This window comes from Balaenoptera physalus (assembly GCF_965194825.1).
Source record: "Balaenoptera physalus genome assembly, chromosome: 2".
In the NCBI taxonomy this organism is placed as follows: domain Eukaryota; kingdom Metazoa; phylum Chordata; class Mammalia; order Artiodactyla; family Balaenopteridae; genus Balaenoptera; species Balaenoptera physalus.
In genome coordinates, this window is record NC_138883.1 from 111301950 (window position 1) to 111324701 (window position 22752).

General features: G+C 37.6%; 1 protein-coding gene across 1 annotated transcript in view; it reads left to right on the forward strand.

Annotated features, from left to right (window-relative positions):
* The window catches only part of ZWILCH (zwilch kinetochore protein), a 40388-nt gene that overhangs the window by 15012 nt on the left and 2624 nt on the right, over nt 1-22752 (forward strand). Inside the window, exons 8-18 of the mRNA XM_082446703.1 lie at nt 894-965; nt 4988-5081; nt 5594-5643; nt 6302-6407; nt 6963-7042; nt 8419-8575; nt 9088-9116; nt 12750-12886; nt 13927-14022; nt 18315-18427; nt 21532-21646. Of these exons, the coding sequence (XP_082302829.1) occupies nt 894-965; nt 4988-5081; nt 5594-5643; nt 6302-6407; nt 6963-7042; nt 8419-8575; nt 9088-9116; nt 12750-12886; nt 13927-14022; nt 18315-18427; nt 21532-21620 (1023 nt within the window). The 3' untranslated portion in view covers nt 21621-21646. The remainder of the gene's footprint in view (nt 1-893; nt 966-4987; nt 5082-5593; nt 5644-6301; nt 6408-6962; nt 7043-8418; nt 8576-9087; nt 9117-12749; nt 12887-13926; nt 14023-18314; nt 18428-21531; nt 21647-22752) is intronic.

Sequence of the window (22752 nt, forward strand, 5' to 3'; positions counted from 1 at the left end):
AACAAAAATATATGGACAAAGATATTCAATGCAGTCACATAGCTGTGTTTAGAAAATACTAAAAACAAAACCTGAATAGTCAGTAGGAAAATGATTTAAATAGATTTTCATGGTGAAATAGTGTATATATTTTTTTAAAATCATGATTTAAAGTATCTTTAATAATGAGAGAAAATGCTTATTATTAAGGGGAAAAAAAAAAGACCCAAAAAGTACAAAATTATATGTACAGTAGGATCTCAACTGTGGTTTTTAAAAATGTATACACGAAGGCCTGGATAGTGTTACAAGTGGTTTCCTCAGGGTGGTGGCTCATGGATAATTATATTTTTAGCGCTTTTCTTTTCCTGCAATAGGAATTTACATACTGGCATTTACTATTTTCTTCTCTTTCAAACCACCCCCCCCCCCGTTTTTTTTTTTAAGGTTTTAGGTTTATAAAACTTTGACCTCTGGCTAAGACAGCACATAGTAGATTTAACAGTTAGAAGTCTAATGAGCATATTTACTGGGGGAGGGAGGGTGTTGTTTTTGGTGTGTGGTAATGCTAAGTTTGTCACTGAGTCTTGAGATGTATTTATTTATATTTCTACTCTTTGTCCTTTTGGAAATTCAGTGGGACGGAGTAGGAGAGCATGTGTTCCATGTAGCTGCAGTTGTGGTATAGAGAGGGGTTCTGTTGGCCTGAATTTAGGGTACTGTATTGGGATGGGCGGGGTCTTTGGTATCCCTGGGAAGGTGTTCTAAATGCAGGATTGACCTACTTTTTCAGTTCACTAGTGCTTTATGAAATATATTTTTAAATGTGTGGGTAGTTTGAAATGCAAATAACTGTGACCCTGATGCAGAGAAGATGGGATTACCAGTGAAAACTGACTCTGGGAACTTTTTAGAATATTAAGGTGGAATTGGGAGAGCCCAGAGGTCCTCTGAATCATCTTCACCGACAACTGAAATTTCTCCTTGTGAGTATCCTTCTGGAATTTGTAACTTGTATTAAATCTCATGTTTTCATTAAAATGTTTGCTAGTGTCATTGTTATTTAGTTTTGTGTTCTTCAAAATTTGTTCCAAATGTTATGTGCTTGGCAATTGGAGCAGCGTTACTGTGTGGTAATTGTCCTTGCAGTTAAAGGGAACATTCATCAGTTAGTAGTTAATGGGTTCTTTTGCCTTTTCTATGAAGTATTTGAGTTTTATTCATATGATGGATTCCCCTCTTTCCAGGTGAGTCAGTTGCCAGTTAATTCCAAATGTGTGTATAATCTGCTTGTTACTAACTGGGATTTTGATTGATGCTGAAGATTAATGAGCATGTGTTTTTATGTTTCAGTAATTTAAGCTCCACTCTACAAATTAAATCTCAGGGGTGTGGGGGGGGGGCGCTCATTTTGTTTATTTATTTGTTTATTTATTTACTTTTGGCTGCGTTGGGTCTTAGTTGTGGCAAGGGGGATCTTTCCTTATGGCTCCTCTCTAGTTGAGGTGGGCGGGCTTAGTTGCCCTGCGGCATGTGGGATCTTAGTTCATTGGAAGGCGGATTCTTAACCACTGGACCACCAGGGAAGTCCTGGTGGGGCGTTGGGGGGAGTCATTTTAATGCAGTAGAAATTCCAAATGTCTTAGCTTGGCGTACAAAGCCAGTTATATCCAGTCACTGCCCTACTTCTTTTTTCTTTTCTTTTTTTTAACAGCTTTATTGAGATAGAAATTACATCCCATAAAATTCACTCATTTTAAGTATACAATTCAATAGTTTTTAGTATACTGACAGAGTTGTACAACCATGACCATATTTAATTTTAGGGTATTTTCATCACCCCAAAAAGAAACCCCATACCCATTAGCAGAAACCTCCCACCCCTGCCAGCCCCTGGCAGCCACTAATCTACTTTCTGTAGTATTTTGTTCCTTTTTATTACTGAATAACATTCCAGTGTGCATACGTACTACATTTTTGTTTATCCGTTCATCAGTTGATACATGTTTTGGTTGTTTCTACTTTTTGGCTATTTATGAATAATGCTGCCATGAATAGTCGTGTATAAGTTTTTATGTGACATATGTTTACACATCTCTTGGGTGGAGTTGCTGGGTCATATGGTAACTCTATGTTTAACCTTTTGAGGAACTGCCAAACTGTATCTTTTCCAAAGTGGCTGAATCATTTTACATTCCCACCAGCAGTGTATGAGGGTTCCATTTTCTCCATATCTTTGCCAATGCTTGATACTGTCTTTTTTATTGTTTGTTACAGCCATCCTAGTGGGGGTGAAGTGGTATCTCATTATGGTTTGTTTATGGGGTTTTTTTGTTTTGTTTTTTGGGGCTGTGCCGCTAGGCACGCAGTATCTTCGTTCCCCGACTAGGGTTTGAACCGGTGCCCCCTGCAGTGGAAGCATGGAGTCTTAACCACTGGACTGCCAGGGAAGTCCCTCGTTATGGTTTTGATTTGCATTTCCATGATGGCTAATAACATTGAGCATCTTTCCATGTTCTTACTGCCTCCTACTTATTTCTTTAGCTTAATCTCATTCCCTACTTTGCCATACTGAGCTCCCTGCTTGTAGCAGCTCCAGTCCTGTCACACTGTCACTTTCTGGCGTGTGTGTGTGTATGTGTGTGTGTGTGTGTTGTTCTGCCTAGTGTGCCCTTCTTCCACCTCTTTGCTGGGTTAACTGTCTGTGACATCTTCACCTCAGATGATTGCCCTGATCCCCCAGAATAGCTTATGCTGCCTGTGCTTCGTGCTGCCGTAGAACCTTACGCACTCCCCTTGTCAGGCGGTTTATCAAACAGTAATTTGTTTACTTCTCTGTCTCCCCTACTAGGCTTGAGTTCCAAGTACCCCATTGTGCCTTCAGCTTCTAGCACAGTACCAGGTGTTTTTCATATTTTTACCTCCTCTTATTATTTCCCCGTTTGTAAAAAAAACTTGGTACTTTTTCTACCTTTCTCACCTTTCTTCTTTCTTGAGAGCTCCTCTTTCAGGACCCTTCCTGTGGGCTTCTGTCATACTTCTACCTTCCTGTCTCTGCCCTCCTTTCTCCACCCCGGCAGAGGGCTTATCCATTTAGTGATTTGACTAATGCCTTTACGAGGGAACTCCAGACTCCCATCTTTAAGCTGCTACCACTTTTGATCTTTCCCACTTCCATCAAATTAGTTCCCACTTGAGTAGAGGGCTCTTCCCTCCAATTCAGTATGTCCAAAATGAAACTTGAAATCTCCAGACTAGATCCCGTTAATAAGCCCCCCATTTATTTCTGTGATTTCATCATTCCTTCAGTTTCACAGGCTAGAAACCCTGTCTTTTACTTTAGTAAGAACTATCTCTAGTTACTGCCACAGCTAGAAGCTGCCACTCTACTGTGTGCCCAGCATGTGGTGCTAGATGGTGCGGTTATTTTGCCTGAGGTGTCAGCAACTGGTAAGTGGGAGAGCTGGTTTAAAACTCATTCGAATACATGTCTGTCTGTCTGACTTGAAAGTCCATGCTTTGTTATAATCTCCCTTAGAAATTCACAGACTCTTAGGTGTGCACGTGGCCATCGTCTCTCCAAGTTCAATCCCCTGTATTTTTATAAATAGGTAGGATTCTTTTCTTTTCTTCTATTCCTTATATATTTCTGTCTGTCTGTCTCTCGAGTATACTGTTTGTTTTTTGTTTTTTTCTCTTTGAGGTATCTCACTGTGCGCATCTTAGTTAAAGCCCTTATTACCTCCCTTCTGGACCGCTCTAATGATCCTTCATTGTTCTCAACGGGGACGCACACTCTTGGCCTCTTGAGCAGGACCATTCTTTGTGGTTTGGGACCATTGTACACATTGCAAGATATGTAGCATTCTTGGCCCCCACCAGACTAAATGCTCAAAGCGCTCCTGTACACACAGTCACTGTGACGCCAAAATTTATCTTCACGTTTTTCCAGAGGCTCCCTGGAGATGGAGGATGATCTCACTCCTATTGAGAAACACTGTACTTTCTTTTTTCCTTAGACTCTATCCTGAGTGTTTCTGACGGGAGAATTCTTAGCTGCTTGATCATGTCATTTTCCTGTCAAAAAATCAACAATGGCTGTTGTCTTCCAAATGAAATAAAAAATCTTTTTAAGTTTTAAGACCACTATTCCTGTCTAATCCCTATTCCTTGTACTCTTATTTGCCGCTGTTTCCTGGGTGTTTTCGCCACCCTTGGCGGAATCATCCCACCTTCTTCATCTTATCCCCTGCTCTGTAGCCAATGGTTCCTGCATTTGAGTTGAGCTAATGTTTCACATCGTTCCTCTGGCCATTCCAGCCTATCTTGACCTCGACCTCTTTCCTTAGTTCAGTTTAGATATTGTAGGTATAGGCATACACATTCATTGTATTTTTATGTAAACTTCCACTCAGTCTCACATTTGTTGTTCCCCAGTTATTTCATCTGTATTATCGGTCCTTCTTAACCAAAATTAGATGTGTCTTCAAGGCAGTCTCATAGGTCTTGAATCCTTTATAGCACCTATGCACACATAATGAGAGTTCAGAATACCATCTTTAGCATAAGACTGCTGGATATATGTCCTGGCACTGTCAGTTACTAACTGTGTGACCTTAAGCAAGTTAATTAACCTCTTAGTCTCAGTAAAATGGGAGTGCTAGTAGTATCTGCCTCATAGGGTTTTTGTGAGGATTAAATAACATACTGCATATGAAACATTTAGAACAGTTCCTGGCATCTCATTAAACATTGAAGAATTCAAGGTACTAGGAATTCCCTGGCAGTCCAGTGATTAGGACTCCATGCTCTCACTGCCAAGGGCCTGGGTTTGATCCCTGGTCAGAGAATTAAAATCCCACAAGCCACGTGGTATGGCCAAGTAAAAAAGAAAAAAAAAAAAGTATATATATATGTACTAATATTATTACTAAATACATTTTACTGATTAAACTATGTTTTTTGCTAACAAGTTTTTTGGGTTTGTTTTTTTTTTAATCTCTCACAGGTTTTAGCTGATGGTTTGAGGACTGGTGTAACTGAATGGCCTGAGTCTCTGGAAGCAAAATCTGCTGTTGAACTTGTGCAGGAATTTCTGAATGGTGTTTGTTTTCCTAACTCATGCATGTTTTTTGTTTATTTTTCTTAATTGGGAATTTATGCTTGCTATATTTAAATGTAAATTGTCTTTTTATGCTTGATATTCTTTTTGGTTGGGATATATCTAAAGCTATGAGGTCTGTCATGGTGAGAGGGACAGCTTCCATTCTGAATTGCTAACTGTAAAGGTCTCAGTGATTTTAAGAATTAATAATACTTATTTAATTTACATTTTATATACTGCAGTCATATGTGAGATTGTAACCTTTGAGCACCTACCATGTGCTTGACATTGTGTGTCAGGGTCTTTCATTGTATCTTAGTTCATCTTTACACCCCTACCTAGTGGGTATCTATTTTGACCTCCATTGGAGAGTTAAGTAATTTGCTAAAATACCTGGTTATACTTCTACTATCCTCATTTGCTATTTGAAAATAGGATTAGGATGGAAATAATTTGGAATGAAGGAAAATAAATAAAATCCAGAGTTAATAAGCTTTTGCCACTTTCTAGACTTAAATAAGCTGGATGAATTTGGTGATTCTACGAAGAAAACCACAGAGGTAAGTGATTATTATTGGAAATGCACACTGAAAGAGCTTGTAAAATTTGGTTGTACTGTTGTCCTTCACGTCATACAATCTCAAATGGATCTGCTACAGCCAAGGTAGCATTTTGAGGGTAGTTTTTTGTTGGTCTTTAATGTCAGCACTAGTGATTATTTTCCTTGAGAACCGATGAATATTTTTAACTAGAACTAGTACATATTTATTATTAATCACTTAACTGCAGAGAAATGGAAATGAATATGTTACTATACTGTGGGGTGATATTATCATAGTATATTAATATGTTATGAGATGGCATGTTAATATGCCACAGGTGGTACTATTAAATTGCACTTAATATGTTGTCATTTGACAAATAGGAAAATGGAGACAAAGGTAATTTAATAAATATTTTTCCACGGGAGGAAAGTTGAATGCTTGCTTTTAGGCATCAGAGTTTAAAAACAATTTTAGAGGTCCCGTTTTTCACTGTCTATTTATTTGTGTCTCCTCATTAGTGGATGAAATTGTAGAAGATGCATTCACGTCTCTCTTTGCATGTGTTCATGACCCCACCTTTTCTCAGAGCAGCATTTGAAAGCTTATTGGCCTAAAACTGTTGCACTTTTTAAAAAATAAACTGAGTATTCTCTGACACTCACTTCTTTTCCAGACAGTGAAACACGACTCTGCTGCAGTTGATCGGTCCATGGAGTGTCTTCTCACAGTACGGGGTGATCTCGATTTTGCTGAGCAGCTGTGGTGCAAAATGAGCAGTAGTAGGTGTCCATCAGGATTGTGAAATAAAATTTTTCCTCCTATTTCTTAAGTTTACTTTTAAGTCTTTTGAAAATAATACAGTGTGTACTGCTAGTCTTGTATGGACATCTGGTTCCTGTTTTATCAAACTCATTTCTAATAATGCATTGGCACATTTTACTCGAGAATTTTCCTAAGACAAGGCAATTCGTAGAACCTGTTCTTTTCTCTTGCCGGAAGTGTAAGACCTAGGTGGTTTTTATGCTGTATTTATATGAACCAAAACATATACCTTAGTGAAATTATAATTATTAGGAAAAGATATTCCATAATATTTTACTAAGTATGTTATTTTATGGCAATGGGTTTAATTTCTTTCTTTAAAAATACTTTTTTTGGGGGGAGGGGGGCTTTAATTTCTTTCCCCCTTCCCCATCCATAAAGTTCAGATACTTCTCTTCCACTTCATTTGTGTATCCTTAAAATGAATGACATATTTGATCTGCAGAAATAACCATGAAAGTAATGTTAGACTGACTTGCTTTCCAAGGTGTGATTTCTTTTTTTTTTCCAAGGTGTGATTTCTTATCAAGACTTGGTGAAGTGTTTCACGTTGATCATCCAGAGTCTGCAGCGTGGTGATATACAGCCATGGGTAGGTTTAGTAGTGTGTGTGAGAACCTTTTCTCAGCAGCATAGCAGACTGGTTAAGGACATAAGCTCTGGAGCAGACTGCCTGAATTTGAATTCTAGCGCTGCCACTTTCTAGCTGTGTAAACTTGGACAGTTTCCTTAATTCATGTGAAGCACTTAGCACCTAGTTCATAGTTAAGTGCACAGTATTTGTAAGCTACTAATATTGTCGTTACTGTTGCTATGAATGATTGTTCTCATATACTACTTATGAGAGTACAAATTGGAACACTCGCTAAAAAGCAATTATGATAAAGTATTGAGATCCTCGAAATGTATCCATCCTAAGGCCATACACGGAAATACGTGTCAAGATTTTATGTGTCATGATAGTCATTACGGCCTCATTTACAGTAGCAAGAATTGTAAATGACCTGAATTTTCACTATGAATGGAATGCCTAAGTAAATAATGATATAGCCACATGATGGCACATGTAATAGTTGCTACAGATGATGTGGAGAAATGTTTACAATGTTCAGTAAAAAGAAAGGATTGTACACTATTGTATAAAACATATAAATTTTGGAGAGAAAAACCTGGAAACAAATACACTAAAATATGATAGTCACCTCTGGTGGTAGGGTTACAAATGAGTTTCTCCAACTGCATTATACATTTTTGTACTTCATGGATTTTCCATAATGAATTTATGGTTTTATAATGAAGAAAAATCTAAGGTAAACCTAGAAACAAAAAGATTCTTCATCTAATAGGAATTATTTTAAATAACGCAACTGGCAATTCATGACAATAAGACAGAAACTTTCCTAGGTGTGAACGGAGATACACTCCAGAGCAGAATCATGCAAACCCTACCCCTATTTGGTATTAGTCATTCTATGCATTTTAGTCTTGCCCATCGAATTTTTCTCTTGAGAGTTTCTGTGTTTGTGAGATATTTACAAGTATATCGCTACCATGTACAACAAGTGCAAAGTGAAAATAGTATTAAAAAAAAAAGAAAATGCAGAAGATTGTGTTGGAAATTAGAGATAACAGAAGGACAGTAATGAGAAAATGTCAAATGTTTTAGGTATGTTTAAGATGTTTAATATTTGGAACACATGTTAGATCTATAAGTTCACAGCTCTTCTTATTTTGCAAATGATCAAGTTAGTATGTTGGATAGTGTAGCCAATAAGGAGGTCTTGGAATGGCATTTTAGAAACTGATAGGTTTGTAACTTAGGGACTTTTATTCAAATAATTTGTGTCAGATGATGAAAAATGTAATCTTATAAGTTTTAGCTTTTAGCTAATGCAGTTTGTTTCTCTTTTGCTTACTGGACTTTTTATATTTTTATTTGTGGCTTTATCAACTTTTCCCAATTTCTAGCTTCATAGTGGGAGTAACAGTTTACTAAGTAAGCTCATTCATCAGTCTTACCATGGAACCATGGACACGGTTTCTCTCAGTGGGATTGTTCCAGTTCAGATGCTTTTGGAAATTGGTTTGGATAAACTGAAGAAAGATTATATCTGTTTTTTCATAGGTAAGTCCATTTCCCAGCTCAAAAAATTAAAAGCTGCATCACAAAAAATTAGAAGCTGCATAGGTATTCTCAGATTTTATCTTTGTACTTGTTCCTAATTGTTTGTAGTCCTGGCTTTGCCCCTGGTTCACTGTGAGACAAGCACTCCTATTTTTTGAGCCTTAGTTTCCTGCTCGATAAAGATATTATATTAAAGATAACTATAGTTTTTGTTTGCCTTTAATTCAAATGTTTTGAGATTCTTTGAGGTTAATGTAGTAAATAAAAAACCCTTTTCATTTTAATACCCATTACTTGGTTGTTTTTTTTAGGGGCAAACTGTGATCATTTTTAGAATAAGTATTAATTTATATTTATGGTGTAATGTACCAGAAAATTTGGCTTTTTGTGAGAAACTGTTTAGCTTGAGCATTTCTTTTATATATGAACTATGAAATTTTTTTCTTAGGTTGCTTAATTTGTAATAGATAATACCTAAGGCTTATTTGCATATATGTGTTTTTTCTTGATAGGCCAAGAACTTGCATCTTTGAATCATTTGGTGAGTTTTTATTCTAAAGTTGGTTTTTCTTTATTTGGTCGTTCTGCATACAGTTATTAAGTGTCTATTCTGTGCCAGCCTCTGTTCTGGGAAACAGATAAATTAAGACAGGCAATTACACTGTCTAATATGACAGACAAAAAGGTAGCCCATTCAATGTCACTTCTCATTCTTTATAAACGTATGATACTGACATAAAGTTGTATCCTGCTTATTAAACCAATGTACTCCCACAACTCTCATTTATCTAAAACGGTTAAGGAATGCTTTTCTTTGATAGGCCTTATAAGGGAATATTTGCTTTATATTCTCTTGACCCATTTCTTTTACACGTGAAGGATTACTTTCCAAAGAATTTGTTATGTTCCTTAACATATTGATTCAAAAGATGCTTCTGATATATGTGGAACCTAGAAAAATGGTACAGATGAACCAGTTTGCAGGGCAGAAATTGAGACACAGATGTAGAGAACAAACGTATGGACACCAAGGGGGGAAAGCGGTGGGGGGTGGTGGTGTGATGAATTGGGAGATTGGGATTGACATGTATACACTGTGATGTGTATAAAATGGATGACTAATAAGAACCTGCTGTATAAAAAATAAATTAAATTAAAATTTAAAAAAAAAGATGCTTCTGGGTTTCAGGGTCATGATTATGAACTTTTTTATTTTCCTAGTGTCTTGATTTAGAAAGTTAAGGAGATTAAAGAGCATCCATAAGGACCCTTGACATTTGTTGTAAGATTCTTTTAGAAAATGGATCTTCAAATGACATCTGGTCTCTTATAAAAATGCAAGATAGGAAAACTCTAGCTTTATCTATTATGCAAAGTAAGACTCAGCTGGATTCTTTTGAGGTTAATTTTTGCTATTCAGAGTTTAAACATTTTTTAAGGGTGTATATTTTTAGTGGAAACTTTTAATACATTTTTTTATACTTAGAAAAGTAATAACATTTTGAAAATTAGAATATAATGCAAATACACCCTTAATCTCAGCACTCAAATATGAGTACCCTTATTTTTATGAATTCCCCTCAAGTCATTTAATATGCCTGTTTTTTAAAATATGGTTTGACTCCAGACTTTTGACACAATAGTTCTTAAACTTTGAGAATCTCCTAGAAGGCTTGTTAAAATGCTAATTCCTGTGCCCCAGTGACTCAGTAGGTCTAGGGTCTCTGGAATATGTCTTTTTTTTGGCCGCACTGCACAGCTTGTGGGATCTCAGTTCCCCGACCAGGGATTGAACCCGGGCCGTGGCAGTGAAAGCCCAGAATCCTAACCACTAGGCCACCAGGGAACTCCCTGGAATATGTCATTTTAAACAAACCATCTCCATCTCCAGATGATTCTGATGCAGGTGGTTTGCATATATATGAGTTTTCTATTGCTGCCATAACAAATTACCACACACTTAGTGTCTTAAAGCAACACACACAAATGTATTACTCTGTAGTTCTCTAGTTCGGAAGTCTAGTCTGGGTCTCACTAGGCTAAAATTAGGGTGTTGGCAGGCTGTGTTCCTGTCTGGAGCCTGCCTGTACGGGAGGATCCATTTCCTGCTCATTTGAGTCATTAGCAGAATTCAATTCCTCATAATTATAGGACAGAGGTAGCTTTTTCTTGCTGGCTATAAACTGAGGACTGTTCCCAGCTTCCAAGGGCCAACCCATACCTTGGCTCCTGGCCCCCTTCTTCCACTCCAAAGGCAGCTATAGTGGGTCAAGTCCTTCTCATGCTGTGTCTCTGCCTCCCTCATCCAGTTTTAAGGGTCCATATGATTAGATTGGGCTCACCTGCATAATCCAGGATACTTTCCCAATTTTAAGGTCAAATGACTTTATACATCTGCAACCTTAATTCCTTTTGCCATAAATGTAACATATTCACAGGTTCTGGGATTAGGACATGAACATCTTTTGAGGGTGGTTTTCTGCCTGTCACAGCAGGCCACACCTTGAGAAGCCCTCACTAGGCTGTACTGCCTCCAAGTGATCAGTAACATCAGGCTCTGTCACCTCTTCTCTGTGCAGGGTCTTGGGGACAGACCAAGGTAGACCAGGCGGGGTTGTAGCACGGGCAGAGAGAAAGGGGAAAGGCAATCTGGGTCTGTTCCTTTGTGAAAAAGACCTGGGTGGGCCACTTCCAGAGCTGTCAGGGGACCACAGGGAATATGGGTGGCAGGTGTGGGGAACATTGTAATCTGTAGCCTGTGGTGAGTGGGGCTGCTTTGGGGTACTCTCTGCCTGGGAGCATGCCTATTTTCCTACTTGAGTTATTTTCACATTTTGGAATAACCTGTGTAAGACAATTAATATGTCCCTATATTTTGGATTTAATTATAAATGATTTTGCATTAAATTAGTTTATCACATTTTGCGTAGCTTCCTTTAAACTGTAATTTAAGATTACCCATGGATCTCTCCTCCTCTCTTGCCATTACCTCCACTCAATTAAAAGATGACCGTAACTTTTCCCTTACTGTATTAGTTTTCAGTCACCACCTAACAAAATTTAGAAGCTTAAATGAACACAAATGGATTATCTCACAGTTTCCAGGAGTTGGGAGTTGGGCACGTTTTACCTGCGTCCTCCGCTCAGGGTTTCACAAGGCTGAAATCAAGGTGTCATCTGGAGGCTTGATGAGGGAAAGATCCACTTTCAAGTTCCCTCGCTTATTGTTGGCAGAATTCATTTACTTGTGGCCCTTTGATGAAGGTCCCCATTTTCTTGCTAGCTGTTGGCCCAGTACAGGCCTCAGGTCCTAGAGGTTACTTGTGGGTTCTTACCATGTGGACTTCTCCACAACGTGGCAGTTTGTTTCTTCAAAGCCAGCAGGAGAGCATCTCTAATGCTTCAAGAGCTCACTGACTAGGTCATAGTAATGACCAGGCGATGCTCTCCCTTTTGATTAATTCAAAGTCAATCAGTAACCTAATCATGGGAGTAACAACCCACCATATTTATAGATTCTGGCCTTGCTCAGGGAGAATGGATTATACAAGATGTGTATTCCAGGAGGTGAGAATCTTGGGGGTCATTGTAGAATTCCACCCACTGTATTTACCATGGATTATTTCCTTAGGATTGGGTCTCAGAAATAGATCTGAGCATATTACGATGGCTTGACATAACATTGCCAACTTTCTTTTCCAAAACCTCATACCAGTTTACCAGTAATATATGTTAGTGGAAGCTTATCACTACACTTGCTTAATTTCTTGCTACTTCAGGTTTACTATCTATTTTTAGACGAGTACTCCCATCAACCTACCAAGTTTGTTGAAGTTAAGAATTATCTTGTGGATTTGCCATTCTTTCCATCTGGAGAGTTTGATGGGCGGTACTAGTTACCTATTTGGACCTCCTTGGTGAAGCAGTTCTGTGATTTGCCTTTACCAGAGAATATGTATAATGGTTTGCTTAGAACATTCTCAGTGAAGACTTGGAGTTTAGTTTGAGGAATAGTATTGAAAGGAAGAAAGCTATCTAGCTGCCTCCTGTCTTCTTTTTTCCCTCCCTATTAATCAGGCATCCACACTGAGGTTTAGTAGGCACGGTTAATTCTTTCCAGAGATTCCTCTTGTTCTTTGACTCCCTATTTTCCTTGTCCTTTTTTTCATTCCAGGAATATTTCATTTCTCCATCAGTAGATACACAAGAACAGGTTCATCGTGTTCAAAAACTCCACCATATTCTCGAAATAGTAGTCAGTTGCATGCTTTTCATTAAACCTCAACATGAACTCCTCTTTTCTTTAACACAGTAAGTGTTTCTTTTGTTTACTTACATAAAAATGTACTCTCTTCTGAAATAGTTGCAGCCAAAATAACTGCCTTTTTTTACTGTCAGTTAGGATAGAATCTGTGTACCCTGTCTACACAGTAACAGAAATGTTCTAAGTCACTGCCATGAGAAGGAAAGGCTTTGGATTCAGGAGGAATCAGGTTGGACACTTGGATCTAGCACTTCCTTTCTAAGGAAGTTTCCTTTCACTGCATCTTGTTTTTCATCTATAAAAACGGTGTAATGTGTATAAAGTACTTGACACTTAAGAGGTGCTTAATAAATATTAGTTCCTTCTCTTTTCTTTATATCCTTATAAATTTGGGTCAAGCTAATCATTGCCAACCATCTATATGGTAACTGAATGGAATCAAATTTCATTATCAGACCTCTGTCAATAGTGTTGCTGAAATTTTAGAGTCTGTCAGTCAGTTTGACTAGAAACAGTCTGGAACAATCCTTCCACATGGATCGCTGGTGTCTTACATGTATTTTTTGAGGCTTCAAACTGGAAATAAGTGAACCATCCAGTGGAAGAAGTGGGTTTCTTTTTCCCTGTGGAAGGAAATGTACCATTTCCTTTTCCAAAATTAGAATTTGACTTACTTGTAAAGGGAAAAGTTTGAAATTGTTACTGGGTTTTTTGGGTTTTTTTCCATTAAAGATCAGTAGTATATGTGAGTTAACTGTTTAATTCTCCATAGTTGGAAAGCAGTGGAGACTATATCTTTGTCTCTCTTGCCTTTTTGTTTTTCTCTTTCTGATACCTCTTTCTCCCCACTTACACCTTTACTTGAGCTCAACATAAATATATTTTATATTTATGAGAAATGTGTCCACTATTAATTTTTTAAAAGTGAATGAAATTTTCTTTCAAAAAAAATAATAATAACCTAAGTGTTGTTGGGATGGGGGTTTAATGTTTCCTTTATGAGCTTTAGACTAACAGAAAGCCTTTATCTCCAAATGGCATTTTTTTCCAAAAGCAATTCTTTTTTCTTTTTTTTTTTTCTTTTCAGATCCTGCATAAAATTTTATGAACAAAATCCTCTTGATGAGCAACACATTTTTCAGCTGCCAGTTAGACCAACTGCTATAAAAGACTTATATCAAAAGTAAGCAATTTAATAATTAAATTATACTTCAAGTCCAGCCATGATTCTAGGCAATTTCAGTGTCTGCTCCATGGGGACCTCGTGACCCAGAGCTGCTTCACCTCTGAAACTATAATCATCTGATTCCCATCCCCTGAGCATAGTCTGATAGAGTCCTCCCTCTTCCTTCTCCCAGACCTGTGGTCTGCTCTCTTTAGACTGTTGGTCCTCTACTTCCATTTTTCTCTCAATTTGTAATTTCTTCACAGAATAGGGCAGAAACTTTAGCCAGAAGGGAAGTGACAGGTTGGGAAGAACGTGATCGGGGTAATGACAGCGAAGTCAGAGGTATAGCTGTGGGAGTGAGAGAAGGATCTGGGATTGGGGATTGCGGAGGTATGGAGCTGAGGCTAAGACGATAGATCGGCCATCCATGCGGGACACCGAGGTTGCCTCAAATCATGGTCTCCACTGACTCTTCTCTCAGCATACAATAGACTTGAAATTTCTCTCACACTGAAGCCACTCCAATTATACCCTCCCTCTATATAGTTCCCTCTTAGCCACACCTCATCACTCCCCTGAAATTGTTTAGCAGAAGTTGCCAGTGACCTTCTAATTGGCAAATCCAGAGGACACTTTCCAGGAGAAGCGTTTTTTGGCCCCTTGCGTAATTAGCTAGCCCACTAATTCTTTCTCCTTCCGTAAGCACTTGTAAGGCTCTGTGGCATTTAATACTATTGCTTTCTTGAACCCATCCCCTTCCTTTGTTTTCATGGCATAACATTCTGTCTTAATTTTAACTCTACCTCTCTGGCCCACCTCCAAGACTGAGAATGGTCCTCTTTTCAAATTCTTCTTCCTCTGCCTCATTCATATGTGAGTTTCCACCAGAACTCTACCCTCTGCCCTCTTTTCTTACTTTCTGTTTTCCCTGGGTGATTTCGTTCACACCCCAATCTTCAGTTCCTCTGGGCTAATGATAATTCATAACCCATATCTCCAGCTTCTCCTGAGCTTCACACCCATGTTTCTAGGTGTCTGTTAGACATGAATTCTCAACTTCAGCGTCCTGTAGGTAGTTCAGACTCTAAATCCCAACTCTTCACTCAGCTTCCTAACACTTTTCCTCCTCCCATATGACCTCTCAAGCGGCCATCATTAATCTCCACCTAATGCCCAAAACAGAAACCTAGGACTTATCGTCCACTTATTGCTGTCACTTCCTTCCTCCTTGAAATGGTTTCCAAGTCCTGACCTCCTTGGAAGCTCTTGAATCTGTTCCTTTCTCTACATCTTCGCATCTATTTCATATCTGCTCATCTCATACCTGGGCTGAGTGCAGTAAAATCCTTTTTCCTAGCTGCTCTATCTGCCTCCATTATCTTCCTTCTCTGTGACCGCCAAAGTGATCTTCCTAAAATTCAGATCCCATCATGACTTCCTTCTGTTTAAATGGCTCCCTTACCTTTAGGACAGTGTTCCATCACCTCAGTGTGCTCTGTGAGACCTTCTGTGCCCGGCCGCTGTGCCTTTCTGGTTCACGTGCCGCCACGCCTTCCCACTCTCCTTTTGAGTCAGAGACCCTATGTTACTGCATTTCCTCAGACACCGTGCACACTTACCTGACAGCGCCTATGCCCGTGTCCTCCTTTCATCCTGGATCTTGTCCGCTTAACTAACTCCTCCTTCTAATTTCATTATAAGCTCAGCTCAAAGGCCACAATATCTGAGGATTCTTTTCCAACTCTACAGTCCCAATCTGAGTTAAATTACCCCTCGTGTATTGTCCCCTCCCATGTCTGATATTTCTCTATTACAACATTTTTCAAAATTGAATTGTTATTGTTTATTTAATTTTTATTGAAATGTAGTTGATTTACCATATTGTATTAGTTTCAGGTATACAACAAAGTGATTCAGTTATACATACTATTTTTTTTTTCAGGTTCTTTTTCATGATAGGTTATTAACAAGATATTGACTATAGTTCCCTGTGCTATATAGTAAATCCTTGTTGTTTATCTCTTTTATATATAATGGTGTGTATCTGTTAATCCCATACACCTAATTTATCCCTCCACACCCCTTTCTCCTTTGGTAACCATATAAGTTTGTTTTCTATGTCTGTGACTCTGTTTCGTGAATAAATTCATTTGTATTATTTTTTATATTCCACATTTAAGTGATATCATATAATATTTGCCTTTCTCTGTCTGACTTAATTCACTCAGTATGAAAATCTCTAGCTCCATCCATGTTGCTGCAAATGGCATTATTTCATTCTTTTTTTTTGCACACGGAATGAATATTTTATTACTAGATTATAAAAATAAAATACAAAATAATTTTGGGCTTCCCTGGTGGCGCAGTGGTTGAGAGTCTGCCTGCCGATGCGGGGGACACGGGTTCGAGCCCTGGTCTGGGAGGATCCCACATGCCACGGGGTGACTAGGCCCGTGAGCCACAATTGCTGAGCCTGCGCGTCTGGAGCCTGTGCTCCGCAACAAGAGAGGCCGCAATAGTGAGAGGCCTGCGCACCGCGATGAAGAGTGGCCCCCACTTGCCGCAACTAGAGAAAGCCCTCGCACAGAAACGAAGACCCAACACAGCCATAAATAAATAAATAAATAAAATTAAAAAAAAAAAAAAAAAAAAAAAGACCTATGCATGCCCTCAGCAACGGCTTACCATGTGCTGTTGCTGGGATGTTTAGAAAAAAAAAAAAAAATACAAAATAATTTTAAAACAGAACTTAAAACACTGTACCAAGCTTTAATATGACACAAATGGGAAAATTAAATAAATTAATTACACATTTATGTACAGATGGCCTGTACAAAAGCACTCCATGTTTCTGCCAAATTATTCTATTCTAACTTACTGGTCTTGCTCAACAAGAGAGAATTCTTATGGTTTGTGGTTCCATCTGATTTAAGAGCTGCCAATAGTTCAGCACTTTCAAGATTTATATCTAATTCAAAAGTAGGTGTTTCCCAACTCCCTCTTTTTTCCTAAAAGCCGTGAACTTGTAAGTAAATGGCCCAGTGACATCAGCACTTGGTTATTTTAGGAAAGGAGTCACGAGGGGGACCAGGAACTGTGCATGAGAAATGAGGGAGCTCAAGCCTAGGTCATCTGTTGTTTTCTTTACTCGGTTCACCCAATCCAATTTCAGAGCCCCAAGTGGCACAGTGTTATATTTCCTTTAGCTTCCTATCTTTGTATTTCTGAATGCTTTTTACCTTAGTGAACTAATTTACCTAACTGGTGAATAGTTTAAAAAGAAAAAAATCCCAAGGGCTTTCCCTTCCCTGGGTTGATCCCTAAAATAAATCACATTCAAGCTCTGGTAGGTTTGTTTATCCCTTGTGGATGAGAGAAGAACAGACAGACAGACCCCAGGTATGTCAAAGTACTATGCATGAATTTTTAAGGATTTAAACTGTATATTTTAAGGGAGAGAAAAGCAACATATGGCAAGGGTAGTCTATATAAAAATTTGGTTTACCCAGTGTTTTTAACTGGGTGAGTGAACACTTATGTACACAGTATGAAACAATATTAAACTACTGAAAAGAGAGATAAAATTTCCTACCATTATTGTGTAAAATTATGTCATCAGCAAATTCTGTAGTCACATGGGCTCAAAGGTCTGCCTCGCTGAATCCTATTCTCTAGGTCAAGGAATCCAGAACCCTGGCCCAGGGTATCTGAGCGATATTTCAGTATCATCTATCATCAGTGATACATACTGTGCCCATACTGTTACGGCTGAGTAGTATTCCATTGGGTGTGTATGTGTGTGTTTGTGTGTGTGTGTGTGTGTGTGTATATATATATATATATATATATATATATATATATGTATGTATGTATGTATGTATGTGTATATATATATAGGCACACCACATCTTTATCCATTATCTGTCGATGGACATTTAGGTTGCTTCCATGTCTTGGCTATTGTAAATAGTGCTGCTGTGAACATTAGGGTGCATGTATCTTTTTGAATTAGAGTTTTTGTCTTTTCTGTATATATGCCCAGGAGTGGGATTGCTGGATCATATGGTAGTTCTGTTTTTAGTATTTTTTTAAGGAACCTCCATATTGTTTTCCATAGTGGCTGCACCAATTTGTTATCATTTACATTCTTGTTTCTCTCCCTCTTTTGACTGTGCTTCTTGAGGGTGGGAATTGTGACCTCTCCACCTCTTCTTCCTCAGTGCTTACCACAGAAGGACTTCACTATGTGACTATAGAAAGAAAGAATTGGATTGGTTTTTTTTCTTTGCTTTTTTTTCTTTCCTTAGTGAGAAGCCACAGAAATGGAGAGTGGAAATAAACAGTGGTCAAAAGAAGGTGAAAACAGTTTGGCAACTGAGTGACAGCCCACCTGTAGATCATCTGAATCTTCACAAACCTGGTAGAGATGGTTTGTAGTCTATTCACGTAAACTATTCCAATAGAAAATAAACTAAGTTTACTAGTAGAGATTATTATTAGAGCTCTTGCGCCTAGTTTTAAATAATTTTCCTGAACTCTAGGTATAAACCTATTTATTCTGGGGGGAAAAAAACAAAACATGAAAGAGTGCTTTTTCTCATTATCCTAGCTAGAGGAAATTTTATTAAAAGACACCAAGCAATAGGGACATAGGTGTGAAAATAGGTTATAAAATGGAAATGCCAGCTCATACTTCACACTTTTGGGCACCGTTTAAAACAGTGATGATATTTCTGCTCTAATACCTTCTCTGTGGCAGGAATAAGGGTTGAGATTTCTAGTACTGTATCAAAGATTATGGGTGTCAAAGAATGTCTTTTTGCCCCTGGTATAATTAGCTGACCCACCAATTAATTATACCTCCTTCCGTAAGTGCCTATAAAACTGTTATCTTGGATTGTGTGGGGCTGTCATCTCTTATTTGTATAAGTCTTAAATGGCTGATTCAAATGTTGCAAGGATTATCCATAATAAAATCTGATAGTTTTAAGACAGAATTCAAGGGTATTTGAAAGCTGGGAATACAAATAGTCCTATTGTAGTGATTGATATTTTGCAAAATTATTTCCAGAAATTGTTTATTCTCCCCCCCCAGTATATTTTGATTCAGGCATAATGGGAACTTCTCTATTTATATGGCTGAACTGTGAAAGTCCTAAAGAAATCAAATTTTCCTGAGAACCATCAGTTAAGATCGTGCTATCTTTTCTAAGTGTGATATAAAAGCTGGAGCCTATAAAAGATTGAAAATGAACTGTATAAAAATAAAAAAATTTCTGCGTGGCAAAAAATACCAGAGGCGAAGCAACAGACAAATGATAAACTAAGAAAAGAAATTTGCAGCTCATGTTCAGAAAAGGGGCTACATTCTCTAGTATATAAAGAACTTCCAGATCTGTAAGAAAAGTATTAATAACTCAGTAGAAAAAATGGGCAAGTAATATGAACCGTTTACCAAAAAGGAAATTCAAATGTCATCTTAAAAGCAAAAGGTGATCAACCCACCTATAATAAGAGAAATGCAAATTTATATTCTGTAGATACCATCTTTCACCTGTCAGATTAGCAGAGATCAACATGTTTGGTGTCACAGTGCTGGCCGGGATTTGGGGGAACCTCACGTACTGCTGGATGGAGTGTAAAGTTGTATGGCTTTTGTGGAAGGTGATATTCACCAAAATTTTAAAGAATGCATTCTTTGGACCACCAGTTCCATTAATAGGAATCTATTCCACATAGATAACCAGACATGTGCAAAAAGGCCTGTGGACCAGATCACTAATTGCAGTATTGTTTACAGTAGCAAAAACATGGGCCTGGGGCATAGAAAAACCTCTGAAAGGAGACAACTAAAGCTCAACCCTGAGGTGTGGAATGATGAGGGCAGGGGTGGGTCTCAGCTTTGATCATTAAAAGCATCTGGGGAGCCTTTAAAGTCCTAATACCCAGACCAAGTGAATCAGAATCGCTGGAGGTAGAGCCTGGACATCAGAATTTTTAAAGTTCTCCAGGTGATTTCCTTGTGCAACGAAGGTTAAAGACCACCAGTTTAAACATTTTATTTTATCTATATTTGTTGTTTCAGGGTTTTTTTCTTAAAGACGTGTGTTATGATTTAAAAAGTTTAAAAGACATGAATAAATGTGATACATTTTTCGAAAATACCATTTTAAAATATATTTTATTACATTAAGATTAAACCTGTTAGGAGATTAATACAAGATTAAACACCTTTTCCAATGATGCTGAATAAGTGAAGTATACGGAACCTATCTTCTAGAGTCTTTTTAATGCAGGTTGCTTCAAAAAAGAATGAAAGTTGTTTTGAATGTTAGAGTTAAAACTATTTGCTAATGTATTGGTCCAGTGACTCCTTTTATGAAAATAAGGAATTTTTATGAAATCATATATTTACGTGCTTGGAAACACACTCACACTCCATTTTGACTTGAACTTCATGACCTCTTCTACCCATCATGTATTCTTGATGTGTTTGTCTAGAAATTATTCAGTGACCTTTGGCCCAAACCAAGACCCACTGTTAAAGGAGGACTTCATTTGTAAAAGTCATAGATTATTCAAACAAAGCCTCAGTTGTAGATATTCAAGTCCGATAACCATTTACTTTTGGCCAAAGATCATAGGCATTTACAAAATTAGACTTTCTGTTTCATTGGACTGAGCACTTAGGTCAAATAGCAGCTTTTCAAGAAACCTAACGGTATGATGCTCTTGAGTAAAACAGTTGACATCAAAAGCAGGAAGACTGAAGAGAGAAAAGTGTACTTTTAGCTGCCCTGGGAAAAGAGAATAATGACTTGGAGTTAATGGGGGAGAAAAACTGTCCAGTAGAGTGCTGCTCACCCAGTGGGTGCTCGGCAAATGATGCTGGTAATGGTGGGAATATGGAAACCGAAATGTGGACCCGCAAGGAAGTGGACGTGACCTCATCTAAATGTTAATTGTATCATCTGATTTTGAAATACAACAATCTTCAGGAGAAAAAAATGGATATGTGTCTAGCCCTAAGACTATAAATCCTAAGTAGAAAATGTTTTCTGAAATATATATTACGATTGGAAGAAGACAGTTATATTTAACTGTAGTGGAGGAGGCATTAAAAAATAAAGCAGTAGCTTACCAAATTAAAAATATATAATTTTTTGGGGGGGGAGGCTGCACTGTGCAGCCTGTGGGATTTTAGTTCCCTGGACCAGGGATCCAACCTGGGCCCCCAGCAGTGGAAGTGTGGAGTCCTAACCACTGGACTGCCAGGGAATTCCCCCTGAATATATAATTTTTAAAAATCTACTTTAGTTTGTTTAGTCATGCTTTCAATGCATCAAGAGGGTTGACTATTAAAAGGAATTGTCTTTGCGGATTTTTCTCTAACAAGTTCTTTTAAAGTAGAAGACACATCATTCAGACTACCTCTTGATTGTTGTAAAATTCAGCAGTAACTTAGCAGAGAAACAATTCAATGAATTGTTGATGAATTCAGTTCTGATCTCTCTCTGGTTATAGATTTTTCTGAATTAACATTAAACGGTAGCCTGGAAGAAAGGATATCCTTTACTAACATGGTTACCTGCAGCCAGGTGCATTTCAAGTGAAGTGTGCTGATGGGACCCTCTGTAAGGTAGTATGTTCACTTTTTGTTCTCTGCAAATACTTTATAATGTCTTAAATACCTTACTTTTTTCTTTTTTTCTTTCTACAACATAAATGCTGATTTAATACATTTGGAATATGGATTATTAGTAAGCACACAAAAGGCTTACCAGTGTTTACTGGTGTGTTACTGAGCAGTGCAAATCTTTAATTTCCTTTCTACCTTCTGTAGTCAACTGACAGTTTAATCCTAAAACCGGAGAAATGAAAAAAATTTTTTTGAGTGGTAATGTCTTTGCATTTGAAATCTGTATATATAGTAGAAGGAGAGTTTGGTCTCAAAACCATTGATGGAAGAGAAAAACCCTAAACAGGCATGCCAATTTGACATTGAAAGCAAAGTTTTGTTAAAAACAGTTGTAACCCAGCCCAATTGTGGGACTAAGTCCCAGATGTAAATACCCTTTTTAAAATGTTTAACTTGAGGTAGTATTAACCAAAAGAATTAATGGAATAGCCTTTTCTACGATCTTACTGTTTTTGTGTTTCACAAACAACATTAAGTAGAATCAGATAATGAATAAAATGCCTAACATCATTCTTTCTCTTAAGCCATGTTTTGTACCCAAATAGATGGATATTAATTTTAGCATTTCAGCATAGTTAAGAATAAAATGGACTTTAAAAAAACAGAATATTTAGTTACAGAGAAGATATATAAATTAAATAATCAATATATATTTCTTTGACGTATTTCATTGAGTAAAGGATATTAATTTAGCATGAGAAAATTTCTTTTAGAAAAGTATATATGCTCATTTACTTGGTACCCACCTGATGCTTTTTCATGGTTGCCTGATAGGATTTACAGTCTGAAAGGACTATTATATCTAAAGGATTGACTTTGTCCGTCATGTGTAGGGCAGTGCTAATGTGGCAATCATTTCTACATTAAAATAATATTTCCAGACAGATTTTAAAATAAGTTACAAAACAGTTTGTGCACTGTGATCCCTTTTTGCAAAATGAAAATCAATGCATAATATACAGCAAAGTATTAACATTGACTTTGAGAGGGGTGAGATTACAGGTGATTTTTATTTCATTTACGCTTATTTTTATTTTCTAATTCTT